Source organism: Theileria parva, chromosome 2 (genome assembly GCF_000165365.1).
Source record: "Theileria parva strain Muguga chromosome 2, complete sequence, whole genome shotgun sequence".
In the NCBI taxonomy this organism is placed as follows: Eukaryota; Apicomplexa; class Aconoidasida; order Piroplasmida; family Theileriidae; genus Theileria; species Theileria parva.
In genome coordinates this window covers 1,594,689-1,609,821 of record NC_007345.1, presented here as the reverse complement: position 1 = coordinate 1,609,821, position 15,133 = coordinate 1,594,689, and the positions used below count along the sequence as shown (strand labels likewise).

The 15,133-nt window shown below is 32.8% G+C and overlaps 8 protein-coding genes across 8 annotated transcripts; 5 read left to right on the top strand and 3 right to left on the bottom strand.

Moving 5' to 3' along the window:
• Positions 1-49: 49 nt before the first annotated feature.
• On the bottom strand, positions 50-3,362 carry TpMuguga_02g00795 (uncharacterized protein). Its single transcript, XM_061305473.1, has 7 exons — positions 3,124-3,362; positions 2,537-3,002; positions 2,204-2,256; positions 1,999-2,174; positions 1,250-1,773; positions 443-925; positions 50-242 (listed from the first exon to the last, which is right to left on the bottom strand). The coding sequence occupies exons 1-7, from the start codon at positions 3,190-3,192 to the stop codon at positions 55-57; spliced, it is 1,959 nt and encodes a 652-aa protein (XP_061161437.1). The 5' UTR covers positions 3,193-3,362; the 3' UTR covers positions 50-54.
• A 54-nt stretch (positions 3,363-3,416) lies between these two features.
• TpMuguga_02g02625 (putative integral membrane protein) lies at positions 3,417-5,867 on the top strand. Its single transcript, XM_061305597.1, has 3 exons — positions 3,417-4,462; positions 4,745-4,840; positions 4,923-5,867. Exons 1-3 carry the CDS (start codon positions 3,508-3,510, stop codon positions 5,831-5,833), a joined length of 1,962 nt encoding a protein of 653 aa, XP_061162182.1. The 5' UTR covers positions 3,417-3,507; the 3' UTR covers positions 5,834-5,867.
• Positions 5,844-6,591, top strand: TpMuguga_02g00792 (FUN14 family protein). Its single transcript, XM_760266.2, has 2 exons — positions 5,844-6,188; positions 6,347-6,591. The coding sequence occupies exons 1-2, from the start codon at positions 6,006-6,008 to the stop codon at positions 6,572-6,574; spliced, it is 411 nt and encodes a 136-aa protein (XP_765359.1). The 5' UTR covers positions 5,844-6,005; the 3' UTR covers positions 6,575-6,591.
• Positions 6,592-7,744: 1,153 nt separating this feature from the next.
• On the bottom strand, positions 7,745-9,559 carry TpMuguga_02g00791 (putative integral membrane protein). Its single transcript, XM_061305472.1, has 2 exons — positions 8,720-9,559; positions 7,745-8,531 (listed from the first exon to the last, which is right to left on the bottom strand). Exons 1-2 carry the CDS (start codon positions 9,228-9,230, stop codon positions 7,753-7,755), a joined length of 1,290 nt encoding a protein of 429 aa, XP_061161436.1. The 5' UTR covers positions 9,231-9,559; the 3' UTR covers positions 7,745-7,752.
• Positions 9,560-9,580: 21 nt separating this feature from the next.
• On the top strand, positions 9,581-10,654 carry TpMuguga_02g02320 (B-box zinc finger family protein). The gene has a single exon (XM_061305557.1). It carries the CDS (start codon positions 9,833-9,835, stop codon positions 10,637-10,639), a length of 807 nt encoding a protein of 268 aa, XP_061162181.1. The 5' UTR covers positions 9,581-9,832; the 3' UTR covers positions 10,640-10,654.
• Snip1 (FHA domain protein) lies at positions 10,653-11,742 on the top strand. Its single transcript, XM_760264.2, has 6 exons — positions 10,653-10,785; positions 10,867-10,946; positions 11,012-11,093; positions 11,285-11,420; positions 11,514-11,597; positions 11,658-11,742. Exons 1-6 carry the CDS (start codon positions 10,674-10,676, stop codon positions 11,725-11,727), a joined length of 564 nt encoding a protein of 187 aa, XP_765357.1. The 5' UTR covers positions 10,653-10,673; the 3' UTR covers positions 11,728-11,742.
• Positions 11,743-11,991: 249 nt separating this feature from the next.
• Positions 11,992-12,659, top strand: TpMuguga_02g00789 (uncharacterized protein; the record flags this gene model as incomplete). Its single annotated transcript, XM_760263.2, has 1 exon — positions 11,992-12,659. The coding sequence occupies exon 1, from the start codon at positions 12,009-12,011 to the stop codon at positions 12,657-12,659; it is 651 nt and encodes a 216-aa protein (XP_765356.1). The 5' UTR covers positions 11,992-12,008.
• Positions 12,660-12,870: 211 nt separating this feature from the next.
• On the bottom strand, positions 12,871-15,078 carry TpMuguga_02g00788 (uncharacterized protein; the record flags this gene model as incomplete). Its single annotated transcript, XM_760262.1, has 1 exon — positions 12,871-15,078. The coding sequence occupies one exon, from the start codon at positions 15,076-15,078 to the stop codon at positions 12,871-12,873; it is 2,208 nt and encodes a 735-aa protein (XP_765355.1).
• Between the last annotated feature and the right edge of the window lie 55 nt (positions 15,079-15,133).

The window sequence follows — 15,133 nt, the reverse complement described above, 5'->3', positions numbered from 1 at the left end:
AATTTACAATTAAAATTTGTAAATTATGATCTAATGTGTAATTGAGTTGAAAAATTATTGCGGAGTTTTAATGCCGTAGAGTGAGTGGTTGGTGTAATCATCAGCGATGAACGCGAGGTAATACAGTAGCAACTGTATCACAGGTAAATAGTTGGCAAAGTGTTTATTATTCTTTTGTATCCTCGATAGAAAATTCTTGTAAAACATATCAAACGTTAGTACGCGACATAGATATTCGTAATCTAAAATTATTCATTATTTTTTACCATTTTAAAAAATAATTTTAATTTACACAATACACACATTATTTTTATTATTTTAACGTTGTAATAATAATTTTAAAAATTTTCATCCCTTTTCAAATTTTTACTGTATAACTACGTACTATGTTAACTACATAACTATATAACTACATACCAAGTAACTATCAGAGGCAACGTACTGAGCAATTGTGTAAGAGTGTGATTGTATAGTTTGGTGAGATGTTGCAGTTGGTTATATTCGCTGAGTGTGTAGCAGCAGTTATTGAGAAAAAAGTGGTCGATCCACAACAGCAACACATCAAGCCAGTATAAATTATTAATATAAGTCTCATTAAACTTTGTTATATTCCCATTCATCTCCAAGTTATTTATTATATACATACTTACTACGCCCAGTTGGTCCAAATTGTCTACCGTGTTACCATTGTTAATACCATTACCCTTGTTAATATATTGAGTATGTGGGTTGGTGAGTTTGGAGATGAGAAGTAGTAGAAACTTAAAATTTTGTATAATGAGGTGGATGGATTTACGATATTTGATAGTCTGCCGGATAGTTATTTTATCAGTAGTAACAAGTCTGTGATGACGAATTACTACTTTTCTCACAGCCTTTGGGATCACCCAAGGTACATATCCATTATTACAAAAGAATTCATTATCTACAACACTCATCATTATTATATTGCTTAGTATATTATAGTATTTAGTATATTATTATAGTATTTTGAGTATAATAGAATTTACTGAGTAAATAGTTGGAATAGTGGAGTGGAATATACATATCTAGTGTGAATTCCAAAGTCAAGCGGGAATTGGCCCGGATAGTAGTGAGGCGGGGGACTACCCAGGGGAGCTAGTTATATATGACTAATTAACTATACAACTAAATAGTGAATGAGTAATTAGGGACTGTGGAGGGGAAAGAGTCAGATAGGGGAGGCTAACTAATAAATAACTAAGTGAGTACAGGCACCGTAACGTACTTGAAATATATCTCCCTGACACTAAATCGTGATGATATAAGTTATGTATAACATCGTAAACGTATTCGTTAATGGGTAAGATCTTGCGTTTATTCCATAACTTATCACCCCTTGTCCTCATTATCACATAGGAACAACTGTTAGTCACCTCAACGTTCTTCTTATCCTTACCTTTCATATTCTTCAACTCTTTACCCTTTACATCTTTTTTCAGATCTTTCTTCACTTCTTTAGATTTACCCGTTTCCTTCGAATTCTTCGTTTCTTTCACAGATTTAACTTCTTTACCAGATTTAAGTTCCTTAACAGATTTAATGTCTTTCCCAGATTTACTCAACTCCTTCATGGGTTTCAGATCCTTTGAGGGTTTAATATCTTTCAAGGGTTTAAGATCTTTGATGGCGAGGAACTTGATGGATTTGAACTTGATTAGGTCTTTTTCCTGAACCCAGAACCGGAATAACTTGGAACAACGCCGCTTGTAACCAGGAAACGTCACATAATACATTGGAATAAAATAATATCTACAAATTATTATCTATCAAATTAAGGAAAAAATAATTAGAAATCAGGGGTAAAAAAAATAAAACGCAAAAGTTGATCGGGTTAGGAATTGGAGAGGAAAATAATTTCCATTTCCGCTGCTTCAACCTCTTATTTACCAAAAAACAATTAACAAAAATAAATAAAATATCAAAAAGGTTGCAAAATAGATAATTAGTGGGGATGTGTAACAGTGTAAATAATACCGTAGAGAGTGTTTATCTTTGAAATCTTTGAAGTTGTGTGTGAAGTTGTAGGTGAAATTATTATCGAGTAGAATGTTGATGGGTTTAAGCTCATTTAATTTGGAGTAAAGGTTATGGTTATCATGGTCCAAAAACACCTCCTCATTTATATCATACAACCATATATTCCTACGGTCCTACTCAATATTATTCATACTAATGTTACTTGAGTGCTTCTTTCCTGGTCGTAATTGTCGTAATTGTCATCGAAATCGTTATCTACAACATTTTTAATATTATAGAATAATTTTAATTAAATTTGTTAAATTCGGTGTAATAAAATAAAATGCCAAAGTTGATCGGGCTACAAAATACCGAGGAAATTATCCTCAGTATTGCTGCTTTAACCACTTATTTACCAAATTTAATTAGTAATAAATAAATAAATACCAAAAAAATGCAAATTGTGTAAATAATGGGGTAAGGTAACTAACTATTTAACTGAGGAACTAGAACACCAAGAGGGAGCTGTGCCGTGAGTACAAGCACCGTAACGGACCTGAGCTGATTAAAAGTTTTTGAGAGGCAAAATTGATAATAACGAGACACAATTCGTCATACCACTTGAGGTAACAAAGTTCACCAACTTTGAACCGGAAACAACTGTTTAGATACTTTGGAAAGTGACTAAACAATAAATTACACACATCTTTCTTCACTTTTAACATCTCACCAACGTCCTTTACCACTTTTTCATATCCTCTGACTACTGTTTTTCTCTTCTTAGTACTCACACTGTGTGTGAGTAGTTTATATTTATTAGCTAAGATATTACTAATTGTGTCATTTCCCTTTTGTACTGTGGTACAATGTTGGCTACACGGAAGATTAAGAGAAAAATCAAATAAAATTGAATTATCCAATGAATTCTTGTCACAATCTTTTATTTCTGTTTTAAATGAACTTTTTGTATTCAATATACAATTCGGATTTAATATGCTGTCGGATCCCAATGCTCCCTCTGCCTATACAACTATATACCCCCAAAGGGGAGATAATTTCACACTTCTTATTATTTAGCTATTTTTCACAATTATCCATACATAACACATAGATAACAGATAACTGAATACTTGAGTAGACTACATGATGTTGTTGTGATTTTTCGATTTTATTGATTAATTCATCTAATAATTGTTTTGCCGTGAATTCCATCACAAATTATTAGTCCAAATTATTCCAAATTCTCTCCCTAAGGTGTGATAACCTCAAATTTCTATATTCCCAATTTAAGTATAAAACAGTATAATTAATATTAATAAACATTAATTGTATTTTGTATATAAAAATGAGATTTGAATATTTTTTAAAAAATATCAATAAAAATGTTTATCGGGTCTCAGAATATTAATTTTTATTTTTATTTACATTTTTTTACCCAAATTTAATTTTTTTAAAAAAATTTATTTATTTTATTTTTTTACCATCTTGATCTTATTAATAAGGTTTTAACCTCGTTACTACGTATAGATGGGGGACATGGATGATAATACTCATCGACGTATCATCTCTCGCAATACTCCAAATCAACCACATAACCAACAGTATAATCCTCAGTATGGACAACAATATAATCCGCAGTACGGCCAACATTATTGTTCGAATGTATCTGGGAGTTCGGAGCCTTTTACGGAAAATAGAAAAAAAAACATTAATTTAAAACAAATTAAAAGCATCACAACTCATTGCGCTAAATCTTTGACTAATAAACTTATTACTCTGTCCAACTCTCTCACTCATAGCAGCAGTAATTATTACTCCACTCAACCCAATCCCTACGCCGTCTCGAATCCACACTATAACACACATAACACACGTAGCGGACACTATAGTACATCACATGGTACACCACAGGGTGGACAATACGTTGGACAGGGACAGAGAGGAGAACAGAGTAGTCCTGCGGCACCCGTCACCGGAGGAATTCAATACATTTACACAGACTTGAGACCCTCCAGTCAGTATGGCATAAATAACATAATCAACCGAATTACCACTACGGATGACATTAGGACACATCGTGAACTCGTGATAATCATTGAATACTGTCTGAGTTTTAAGGATTTTCTGATTGAAATTAACATTGAGAAGGACCGGTTTGGAGCACCCACCATGGAGTCAATTAATAATTTCAGCATTATCAACGCTACAGTCCGGGATAAGATCATGACATACATTAGAAATAGGAAAGATTGCTGCATATTTGTTATTAAGTTTATCACCTGGAAGATGCGATGCACAAAGAAACCCGAGGAAATTATTCTTAGTCTGGAACTGTTATTCTCATGTTTGAATGAGTTTGGCGGGTATTTTTTAGTCCTGTTTACGAAGTCTTTGATGAAGACACTGAGGAAGTTGTTATTTGTTACGAATTTTAAATCCTCCATCACATCAAACGTTAAAAAGAAAATTACTAAAATCTTAGGTATCCGTTACGGTGTCACTGCGGGGCACCAATTTCCTAGTTAGCCCTAATTACCTTACCCCATTATTTACATAATTTGCAACCTTTTTGACATTTATTTTACAATTTACTAATTAAATTTGATAAATAACTGGTTACAGCAGCAATGTGGAGGATATTTTCCACTCCATTTGCTAACCCGATCAACTTTTGACTTTATTTTTAAAATCAATTATTTTTAATTATTTTTACGTCAATTTGATCATAAATAGTTAACGTTGAAAATATTGTAATATGTTTTAGTGGGTAAGAGTAATTACATTCACCCTGGGATCTCCACTGATATCCGAATCCACATCTTCAAATCCAAAATTCTCTACAACATACAACTCTACTACGGTATCCCCATACTATTTACCTCTATACCTTTTATATAATTTATAATTTATATAGTTAATATAATTAACTGAATGATGAGTAGAACTGTATTTATTTGAGCAAGACCAGTATGTGGTATTTTACGACGGGTATAAGGACATGAGACTCCGGGGCATCAAATTCCCCACCATCAACGATCAAGACAAACAACTTTTACGTCCCTCACTACCCTCTCACACTCATACTGAGTCAGTGGGAGACTGTGTGGGTAATGTGATTGGGTTGGAGGAGTTGGATGAGTTATTGTATAATATAAACAATAACAATTATACTCTGGAGTATATAAACAGTGTGAGAAATAAGCTAATCACTAGTATTAACATTTTGTCCAACAAACCCTCACTCAACAACTATCAAACACAACTACTCGACAAAATACTCAAACTCAATGACTCTCTTCTACTACTCACAACCACTAGTCCCGTTAGTGCTAACACTGAAGACACTGTGTGTCATGTTGATAGTGTTAACACTGTAGACCCTTTTACTACTATGACTCCTATGGGTAAGGAGCGAGAGGGAGAGGGAGCTAATAATATAAGAGGAGAGGGAGAGAGAGATGTAGAGGTGGACTTGGATGAGATATTTAACTTTATAAATTTTAACGATAAGAACGAACAACTAATTGACGAAGACGATGAAGAAGACGAAGAAGAACTCATCAACAACTTCATCAATCTCCCCAGCTCTCCCATATCCCGTAATACCAACACTGTTAACACTGTTAATACTGTTCATAGTGTTAATACAGTCGATAATGTGGATACTGTGGATACTGTAGAGAAGGTAGACGAGGGAGATAAGGTTGTCAGAGTGGAGAGTACGGAGGATAGTGTAGAAAAGGTGGAGAATCAACCTGAAGTTAGAGTTAGAGAGAAGAACATATCGGAGCTGGTGTCGGAATTGGATAATTTGGAAATGGATTTCGGACACATGTCCATGAACAACTTTTAATCCCACTCCAACACATAAATTATTATATACAAAATTAATATATAATAATATAATTAGTTTATAAAAGTGTAAAAAAGATAAAAGTTAAATTTCTGGTCCCCATTCTAAATAATTAAATTATAAAACAATTAACTTACACATTTTGTAAAGAATAATAAAATTAAATGTAAAAATGGTAAATACGGTCGAGTTTGAGGAATTTGTCGCGAGAGCACTGGGCTTCACTAAGACCTCGGCGTTTAACCTTTCTTCATACGTTGGAGGACTTGGATTCGGCACCGGGCTCTCCCTTGTCTTCACTAAAGCTCTCAGAACTTTCTTCGTACTCGCTTCCGGAACACTTCTCATCGTTCTCGTATTTCTTTACACAATTACACAATTACACATTTTTATTTAATTTGTTTAATTTAAAATTATATTATTTAGTTGTGTAGATATTATATTTGATGATGAAATATGTGTTATCAGGGTTAACACATTAACCACATAATAATATTAATAGTATTGTTACAGGTATTGAATAGGCATGGATATGTGAATGTGGATTTTAATAAGTTGGTGGGATATATAACAATTCGTATGTCGAGGTTAATGGAGTTGATATTGAGTAAGATGAACTTGGAGACTGGAGATAACTTTGAATTTCTTAAAACGTTACATCAGTCAATGACAGACTCACAACTGTCATCAGCAACATTCGGTCTTCTCACAGGGTTCACCTTAGGTCTTGTACTTTTATAATCTCATCACAATACTTACATTATACATGTAATCATAGTGTTAAGTAGTAAATACGTGTGTTAAAGATGTGTAAATGACGAGGTATTAGGGGTATGGTATGGTATGATAATGTACTACTATACATATAGTATATAATATATAGTATAATATATAGTATTAAGTATATCACTAAGTATATAGTTAAGTAGCTCCCTCTCCCCTTATATAGTTAAGTATCTCCCCTTAGGGGTATATCTAAGAGTATATAGTTAAAGTAGCTCCCTCTCGGGGTATATAGTTAAGGGTTTAGTGGTAGGATGTCAGGTGTCTGGGTTTAGTTATTAGGTACAGTACTCAAGGTGTTCTAAGTACACATTATAGATATATTAGGTATTAAACATTAGTTGAGAGTATTGTAGTGGATTATTTTAGGTATAGATAGGTCTCCAGAAGTGGGTTGTCAGGGCCAGGTCAAGTACATAGCTATAGCAATAAGCACCAAATATATAAAAAATATCGAATCGTAGTTATATAGATAATAGTTTTAAGAGTATTCTAGCATTATAAATAAGGATTTTTATATTTAGTTTGTAAATTTTAACGAGGGTTCTAAAATTTTTTAGCTCAGAAATCTAATTTTTTAAACTAATTTTCTAATAATTTACTAATAATTTCAACCAGAATTATCTATTTTTAGGGTAATAATTAGAAAATTTCTCTATAGCAGAGAGATAATAGTGGTTAATACCCCGTTATGTACAGCAAAGGATACACAGAGAAGCCAAATTTTCTATACTAATTAACAACTTTTAGAACTAATTAAAAGTAGTTTGATGTCTAAAATGATGTTTGGAATGATTTGGGATTAATTAATTTAATTTTCTCAATAGTCGAAAAATTTTTATTTTTTTCGGAACCCAAATGTCACTTTTGGGTCCGGGCCAAAATGGCCAAAAATCGAAATTTTTAAAAATTCCAAATTTCCACACAAATCAACATATTTAACATTGTTAAGCATCAGAAAATTCATAATTAAAAAAAATTAGCTGTGTACGAAGGGTAACTAGGCCCTAAACTACTAATTTACAAGGCCTAAATAACTCCTAAAAAACTTCTAAATAACCCTAAAATAAGACTAAATAACCCCTAAAATACTTAAAATAACATAAATACTATACAAAACTGAATGTGTAGTGTGATTAATAGTTTAATTTCCGATTTTTAAATTTATTTGTGAGATCGTCAAGTCCTTGCGAGTAGTCTCCAACGTCAATATTCTTCAAATATGTCCCAATGTCACTGGCGTAGTTATACAACGAGTGAATATATTTCTCATGTGGATCCGAACTACTAAAAGTGTCTCTACTAAAACAATTCCTAAACAACTTAAACCCCCCGTCGTTACTCGAATAGAAATTCAAGTCACTACGACCAAACACCTTACGTAGTCTGGAAATAATTAATTTTACCACCAGCGTAAAGAGTTCTAACGATTCGGAAAATGTTATGTGGACATTCTCCAGACAGAACAACCACAGCATTTTTATACCCCAACTGTCCAACACATATAACTTACTCAGCATTTCCAAGGTAACACTGTCATAAGGATCAAGATTCCGAATGCTTAAAATATATACTAAAAAGTAGGGAACATACTGGAGTACCCTGGGCTTCAAAGTAACTAGTGAGTAGAACCCAATTTTCAGCGTGGTAAACAAGATGTAAAAGGCGAGAAATCGGTAAATGAGCATGTAGAGAATGAATAGCATGGGCATCATGAAACGGATGGAGTTCCCGTTATTGCACGGTAACTTACACAGACTCATGAGCACTAGGCTGAAAATACCAAAGATTATCTCACCAAACACTTCATAAAAGCTATACCTACGAATTCTAACACTTATCTCGTCACAAACTCTCTTGAACTCAAGAATTCGAGGGTTATCCAAAGGGTCCACAGGGTTTGTGTTTACAGTGTCTACAAGTAGTTATTACCACAAAGTATATAGTTAAGTAGATCCCTCTAGGGGTATATAGCATTATAGTTATATAGTAAAGTAGCTCCCTCTAGGGATATATAGTTAAGATATAGTACCCCTCGGGATTCACCCGGTAACTACCCCGGACTCAAAATACTAATCTATACTATATTAACTATGTTATTACCTTGACTGCTTACACCTTGTGTATTGAATGAAAATTGATACCACTTTTTACTCAACTCTTTAGTTACCTCAGTATTCTGTGGAAACGCCTTACTGAGTTGTGTAGTGGTGAAGTTATTAAAATAACTTGTGAAATGGTGTAGATTATAACCGCCGAGGATTGGGTTGGAGATTAAAACGATAATTAAAAGCCACAGGAGTAGTTTTCTCCTGGTTTGACCTCGCTCAAAGCTGTCAGACTCTGCGAATTTCTGACCCTCGTCAGAGTCTGAGTATAACTTTAAAAATTCTTTATACAACTTCGTCTTTCCCCTGTCCAACGAGTATATCTCATTCATTCCACTTATTAACTCTGTTTCCACCGGTTCTGCAGGTTCGGGGTTACTCTGCGTAGGTTCTGAGGGTCTCGGATCACCCGTAGGTCCAGTTGATTGATTTGTTGTATTGTGTATGGAGTTTGACATGTCAGAGGAGCTTAATTCGGAATAGTAACCCGTTTCAACATCGTCCATGAGTTTTATTCCAGAATTTCACAAAATTAATAATTTTTAGATCTATTAATTTTTTTTAAAATTTGAATAATTGTTAGATCTAATTGTTAGATCCGGATTAGGATAAAAAATGTCAAAATTGTTAAAAATGTGAAAAATGTTAAAAATTGTTAAAATTGTGAAAAAAGTTGAAAATGATAAAAATAATCAAATTTATGAGTTGATAATGAAAAATAATGAATATTTGTGAGAAAATTGTGTAGTAAAGTGGTTGGAAGAACTTCCGAATTTTGGAAGGTATTAACTGCCAAATATGCATCATGTGCAAATCACCCACTACACAAATAAAGTTTATTTATCTAATAATAAATCGATTTATAAAATAATAATAATAAAATTAAATAATTTTGTAAATTATTTTATTATTTTGATGTGTAAAATTTTCATCAGTTTTCAAAATTGTCTAAACACATTTACAAATTACTAACACATTTACAAATTAACACAGTATTACTAGAGTAATATTGTGGTAATATTTGGAAAATTTGACAAAGTGTAAAAAACTGTAAACTCGCAACTACAAATTTACCAACCATACTACTCACTACTCACTACACATTAGAATGTCCGTAACGAGAGAAGTGGGAAAATTGTGTACATTGGACTCTCTGGGATCCCATGTGATGATTGAGAACGCGCGTTGTCCAGACCACTATGAGTTACCAATTCAATACTACTGTCTCAGTTGTAATGTTCACTGTTTCTGCTCTGAATGTGCCTTAACTACACATTCCCACTGTGACATCATGACTCTTACAGAGGCCTTCACTACGGTAGTGAACACTCAGGTTAACAGGTGGATCTCACAAATTAATACTCGGAGCGAAAACTTACAAATTTCGTTTAAAAAGTTATTAGAAGATAAAAGGGACCAGTGGACACTAAAGCTACAAGATTTAATCAATAACTCAGTGCAGACAAATAATAAACTACAGGAAGATATGGAAGAGATTAGGGCGTCAGTGTCGGAGTGGGTGGAACAGAGTAACAAAAGGTTAACTAGTGAGATCGAGTCCCGAAAATCGGAAATTAATAATTTATTAAAAGAACTGGAAGAAATAACAAAAAAACTAAGAAATGAGCGGAATAATCAAAATAAAACACAATTGCTATACTTTTACAATCAAAATTATAATTATCTCAGGGAAATCATTCTAGGCCATATTCATGGAGTTGATACCTTAAATGGTAGTAATAAGGTTAATGGAGTTAACGGGGTAGATGGAGTTTGGAATGGAGATGTGAAAAAAATAGTATCAGAAATGAAGGAGAGAATGACTGAGAATAATAATTTGTTTAAGGAGATGATGAGTAAATTAACTGAATTACAGCATAATATAAGAAATTGTCATGCTGTTGAAAAATATTAATATGTGGCCACAATATATATAATAATCACCTATTATGCATAAATATAATTATGATAATGTATATAAAACTAAAAAAGACATAAAACCGGAAATTAAACCCGAAAAATACAACAAAGAAGCCTACGAACCTGAAGATTCCAAACCGAGTAAAAATTTTAATTATTTAACAAAATTTTAATTAATTTAACAATTTTTTAATTAATTTATAAATTAATAATTTTTTGTAGATGAGAAGGAGAAACCGAATTTTGAACCTTCAGGACTACTCGCTTCTGAAACCAATAATCGCAACGGAATACAACTTAAAGTATCTTCTACACATTTTTACACAGTTATTTACTTATTTACACACTATAATAAAGTTAATTTTAGTACGTGGTACCGGAGGAGAGTGTATTACCTGATTTAAGTTGGCGTTTATACATTTTCAAATCCAATGATACTGAACCTCCAAGTAAGCCCAATAATTATCCATTTTCCCAACCTATTGTTATTTATTTTTATTTACTAATTAAATTTCATAAATAAGTGGTTGGAGCAGCAGAAATGGAGATTATTTTCCTCTCCATTTGCTAACCCGATCAATTTTGACATTTATTTCCAAATTTACTAATTTTCTAAATAAATAATAATATAATGTGTTAGAGGTGATAAAGTTGGATGAGCGTGAGTATTATTTGATTGGGAAGGATCACAGGATTGTTGATATTAATTTATTCCACCCCTCAATCTCCAAACAACACGCCGTCATACAATTCCGTAACATCAATAATGAAATATTGTATCTCCTACCACTATACTACACCTAGTTATGTAGTACTTAATTACCAGATTACACAGTAGTAATGTGTGGTTAAACGGTGTTGATGTTTAGGCCGTATTTGATAGATTTGAACAGTACAAACGGGACATATATAAATGACATAAAATTAGAATCCTCCAAATATTACGAATTACGGTACCAAACACTATTTATAGTACTATAGTGTTAGTTAAACAGTAGTGAAAATATTGTTAGTGAGAAGGACATAATAAAGTTTGGGTATTCATCGAGGGAATATTTACTACTCAATAATCTCTCCACTTAATATCATAACAATACACATTTACTTTACACATTTACTATACTATATATATTATGCTACAGTAATACTATATCACTTAACTATATACCCCGAGAGGGAGCTATCTTAACTATATACCAGTACTACACTTTATATAAGTATATTAATCATATTTACAAGTTATTTAAACCCTTATACAATCATTTAATCAGAATTTTATATGTATTGGTAAGAATGTGCTAGCCCTACCAACGCCTTACTGACCTTTACCAATCACTCGATATTAACTGTAAACCTTGTAAATTATGACGGAAGTTCAGTATAAAGCTGAATTAGTTAATGGTAAACCTGTGTTATACCATAGAATTACACCTCAAGGTGGATGGGACGACATTACACACACTAGACACAACTTGGATGAACTAGAACTCTACGACTTGAATCTCAAGTTAACTAATGTAAAAGAGTGTGAAACGGAGTTATCTGGTCTTATTTTCAGGATATTTTTGAATTTCATGTGTTACCACTTGAAACTGGGTGACAAGTTATTGTGGACTTATTACGCAGATCCTCATCATGACTTACCAATCCAAATCCTATTCAATCTCAAGAGAAACACTATGAAATTAGTGTTTAATGGTAACAAGACGAAGAATTTGAGTATGGTGGGATATTCTAATGACTGGGTGGAGCCTGGGAAACTACTTACCAGATTCAAGACTAGGAGAACAATAACAGATGGTGAAACTGAAGTAACTATGTTTGGTGAGGAGGATCCGTGTGTAGAATTAGAAAGAAATAATAAAATTGTATGGAAATATGAGGAGGGAGCACAACTCCCAGTGTCATTAATTAAGAAAAATGGTGAACTTATGCTTGTTTTTCCTCCTCCACGTATCTGCGACATTATCCGCTACGCACTCAAAGCATCAAAAATATTCATACTACCACATTAATCTTATCACCAATATAACATACATATTATATATTATATATTATATATATAATAACCAATTAAACCCCTAATTAACCAAATTAACCAGATATTATCTATTTAATAGCTGAAAATGATGGAATAAATCCAATTTAAGTGTTGTAAACTAGGGTAAATACTTATTTTACGGGTGTTGACACCAAATTTGACCTTTTATTCAACTCCTCAAACAACTATTTCACACTAACAAATTCAATAATATTTATACTATTAAGTAGCACTAACATAGTTATATAGTCACAGTATGACACCCTATTTACTATAGTAAAATCGTGTTTATGATAACTAAGTATGTGGTTAATGTCTAAGTATGTGTTTAATGTGTATAAATATGTGATATAATATCGAGTTATAATTTCTGGTCTCGTGAAGTTGTTAAGTGTCCATGATCCTTTGTATCTTTTAAATTTTAATATCTTTGTCTGATTTCGTGAAGTATCGTGATGCAGGAGAATGGTGGGATTTACAAGTTTGTTGATTATTTTCCTGGGAATTGGTGCTCCATTTCTCTGTTTCCATAAAAGTGATTTCTCAAATATCATCCGGTCATATTTCACAGGCTTAATTACATACTTTACAGTCGTAGAATTAACAACTTCAATTCTATAATTATCCTGATCCAGTTCTACAATTTTATCATCCTGTGCATAGAGTTTTAAGTGGTTAGGGAAGTAATGAACTTGCGTAAACGAACTGGAGCCTTCAAATCTGACAAATGAGCCTACATATTTAGTGAATCTAATGTCAACTCTGTCCAATGTGTAGTCGCAGCAAATTGATATAGGATACTCTTTATCATATTGCCAGACTATGTATCCATCATACCAAACCTCAACACATTTAATATTATCTTTTAAAGTGTAAAATCTTTTGTTATCTCCCGGTTTCATAATCTCGTAGTCTCCTTCTTCCAGTTCCATCTTACTATTTTCAGTGTTACTATTTTGAAGTTTGTACATTTTTAACAAGTTAACACTGATTTTAACATCTCTACGAACTCCATTGGGAAATGTTAGTGTCATGTTATTCATGTGTGTGAAGTAAAGACTGGTAGGCAGAAACTCGTGTTCATAATAGTCAAAAACCCAGATTACCTTGTCACCATATGTTATCTTGTATAAAGGCTTAAGAAAGTCAATTCTATAACGATACTTGGTAGATTTAACCTTGTAATCCTCAGGCATGAGTAATTTATTATTGGTATAGAATTTTAAATTATCTTTGTTAGGCCTGAGAAACTGAAATCGTTCTGTATTTGAATTATCGTTGTCATAATACGCGGGATAGACTTCGTAGACTTCATAGCACTTTATGGGATTATCTAATTTTTTAATCACTCTACGGCCTTCAACTATTTTCCCAAACACAAACCCATCATTAGCCTTGAAATGGTGGAAACCTGGACCAGAAACCGTTTTATACTCGTTTGTTGACATTATCGTCGATATGTCTAGAGTTATAACCTTTGGTTCAAATGGCTCCTTCACCATATTTCCATTATTTACATCAGAATTTTCATTATTTATATCAGAATTTTCATTATTTATATCAGAATTTTCATTATTTATATCAGAATTTTCATTATTTATATCAGAATTTTCATTATTTGGTTCAAGTTTCAGGTTAACTAAGATAGTGGAATTATCTCCACGTCTAGATCGTTTGACATTAGGTCTAATACTGTACAGAGGCTCAGTAGTTCCATCGATGAAAGTGATGGTTACATCACCTGAAATCAGGTCAAAATTGAGGGAATTGGGATAGCCGTGGCGAGCGTTATCTCTGGTTCGTTCCCAAATTATGTTCCCAGAATATGAAATACTATGGCAAAACGTATTGAAAACAATTTTAAAATTAGTCTCATCAAGATCATAGTAATAAGGTTCAAATGGATCTGAATCTTCAAGCTTGTTGAGGTCCCTAGAATCTCCTAACTCGGAATGAAAATACTCTTGAAAATCATGAGTATATCCTTCACCAATTTCCAGCTTTGACAAGTTTACTTGAGTGTTGATACGTTCCCATGAGTAGTCTCCACGTTCGTGGAATAGTGTCATATTGGAGTTGGTTGGCACTACCAGGATATATCTCTCATCACCTCTGTACAGCAAGACCCTTGCTGTAGATTTATTTATATTCTTTGTCCCCCAAATTGATGGATCTTTTCCTAATAACCTTCCAAATTCATTTGGAGGAGGTCTCAAATAATCCATGTATGTTAAGACTGAATCTACGGCATCTGAAAAATCATAGATGGATTTGTATCTTTCAAAACATTCAAACCTAACTGTAGACTTTTTTCTAGCCAGATTTATCGTTACAGAATCACATTTTCCAGGAGTAACACAATTGGAATCACTACTAACCTCCGTTGTCACCATCTTATCCAATTCAGTAAAAATATTAATCTAATTAATCTTAACCCTCAATTTTAGT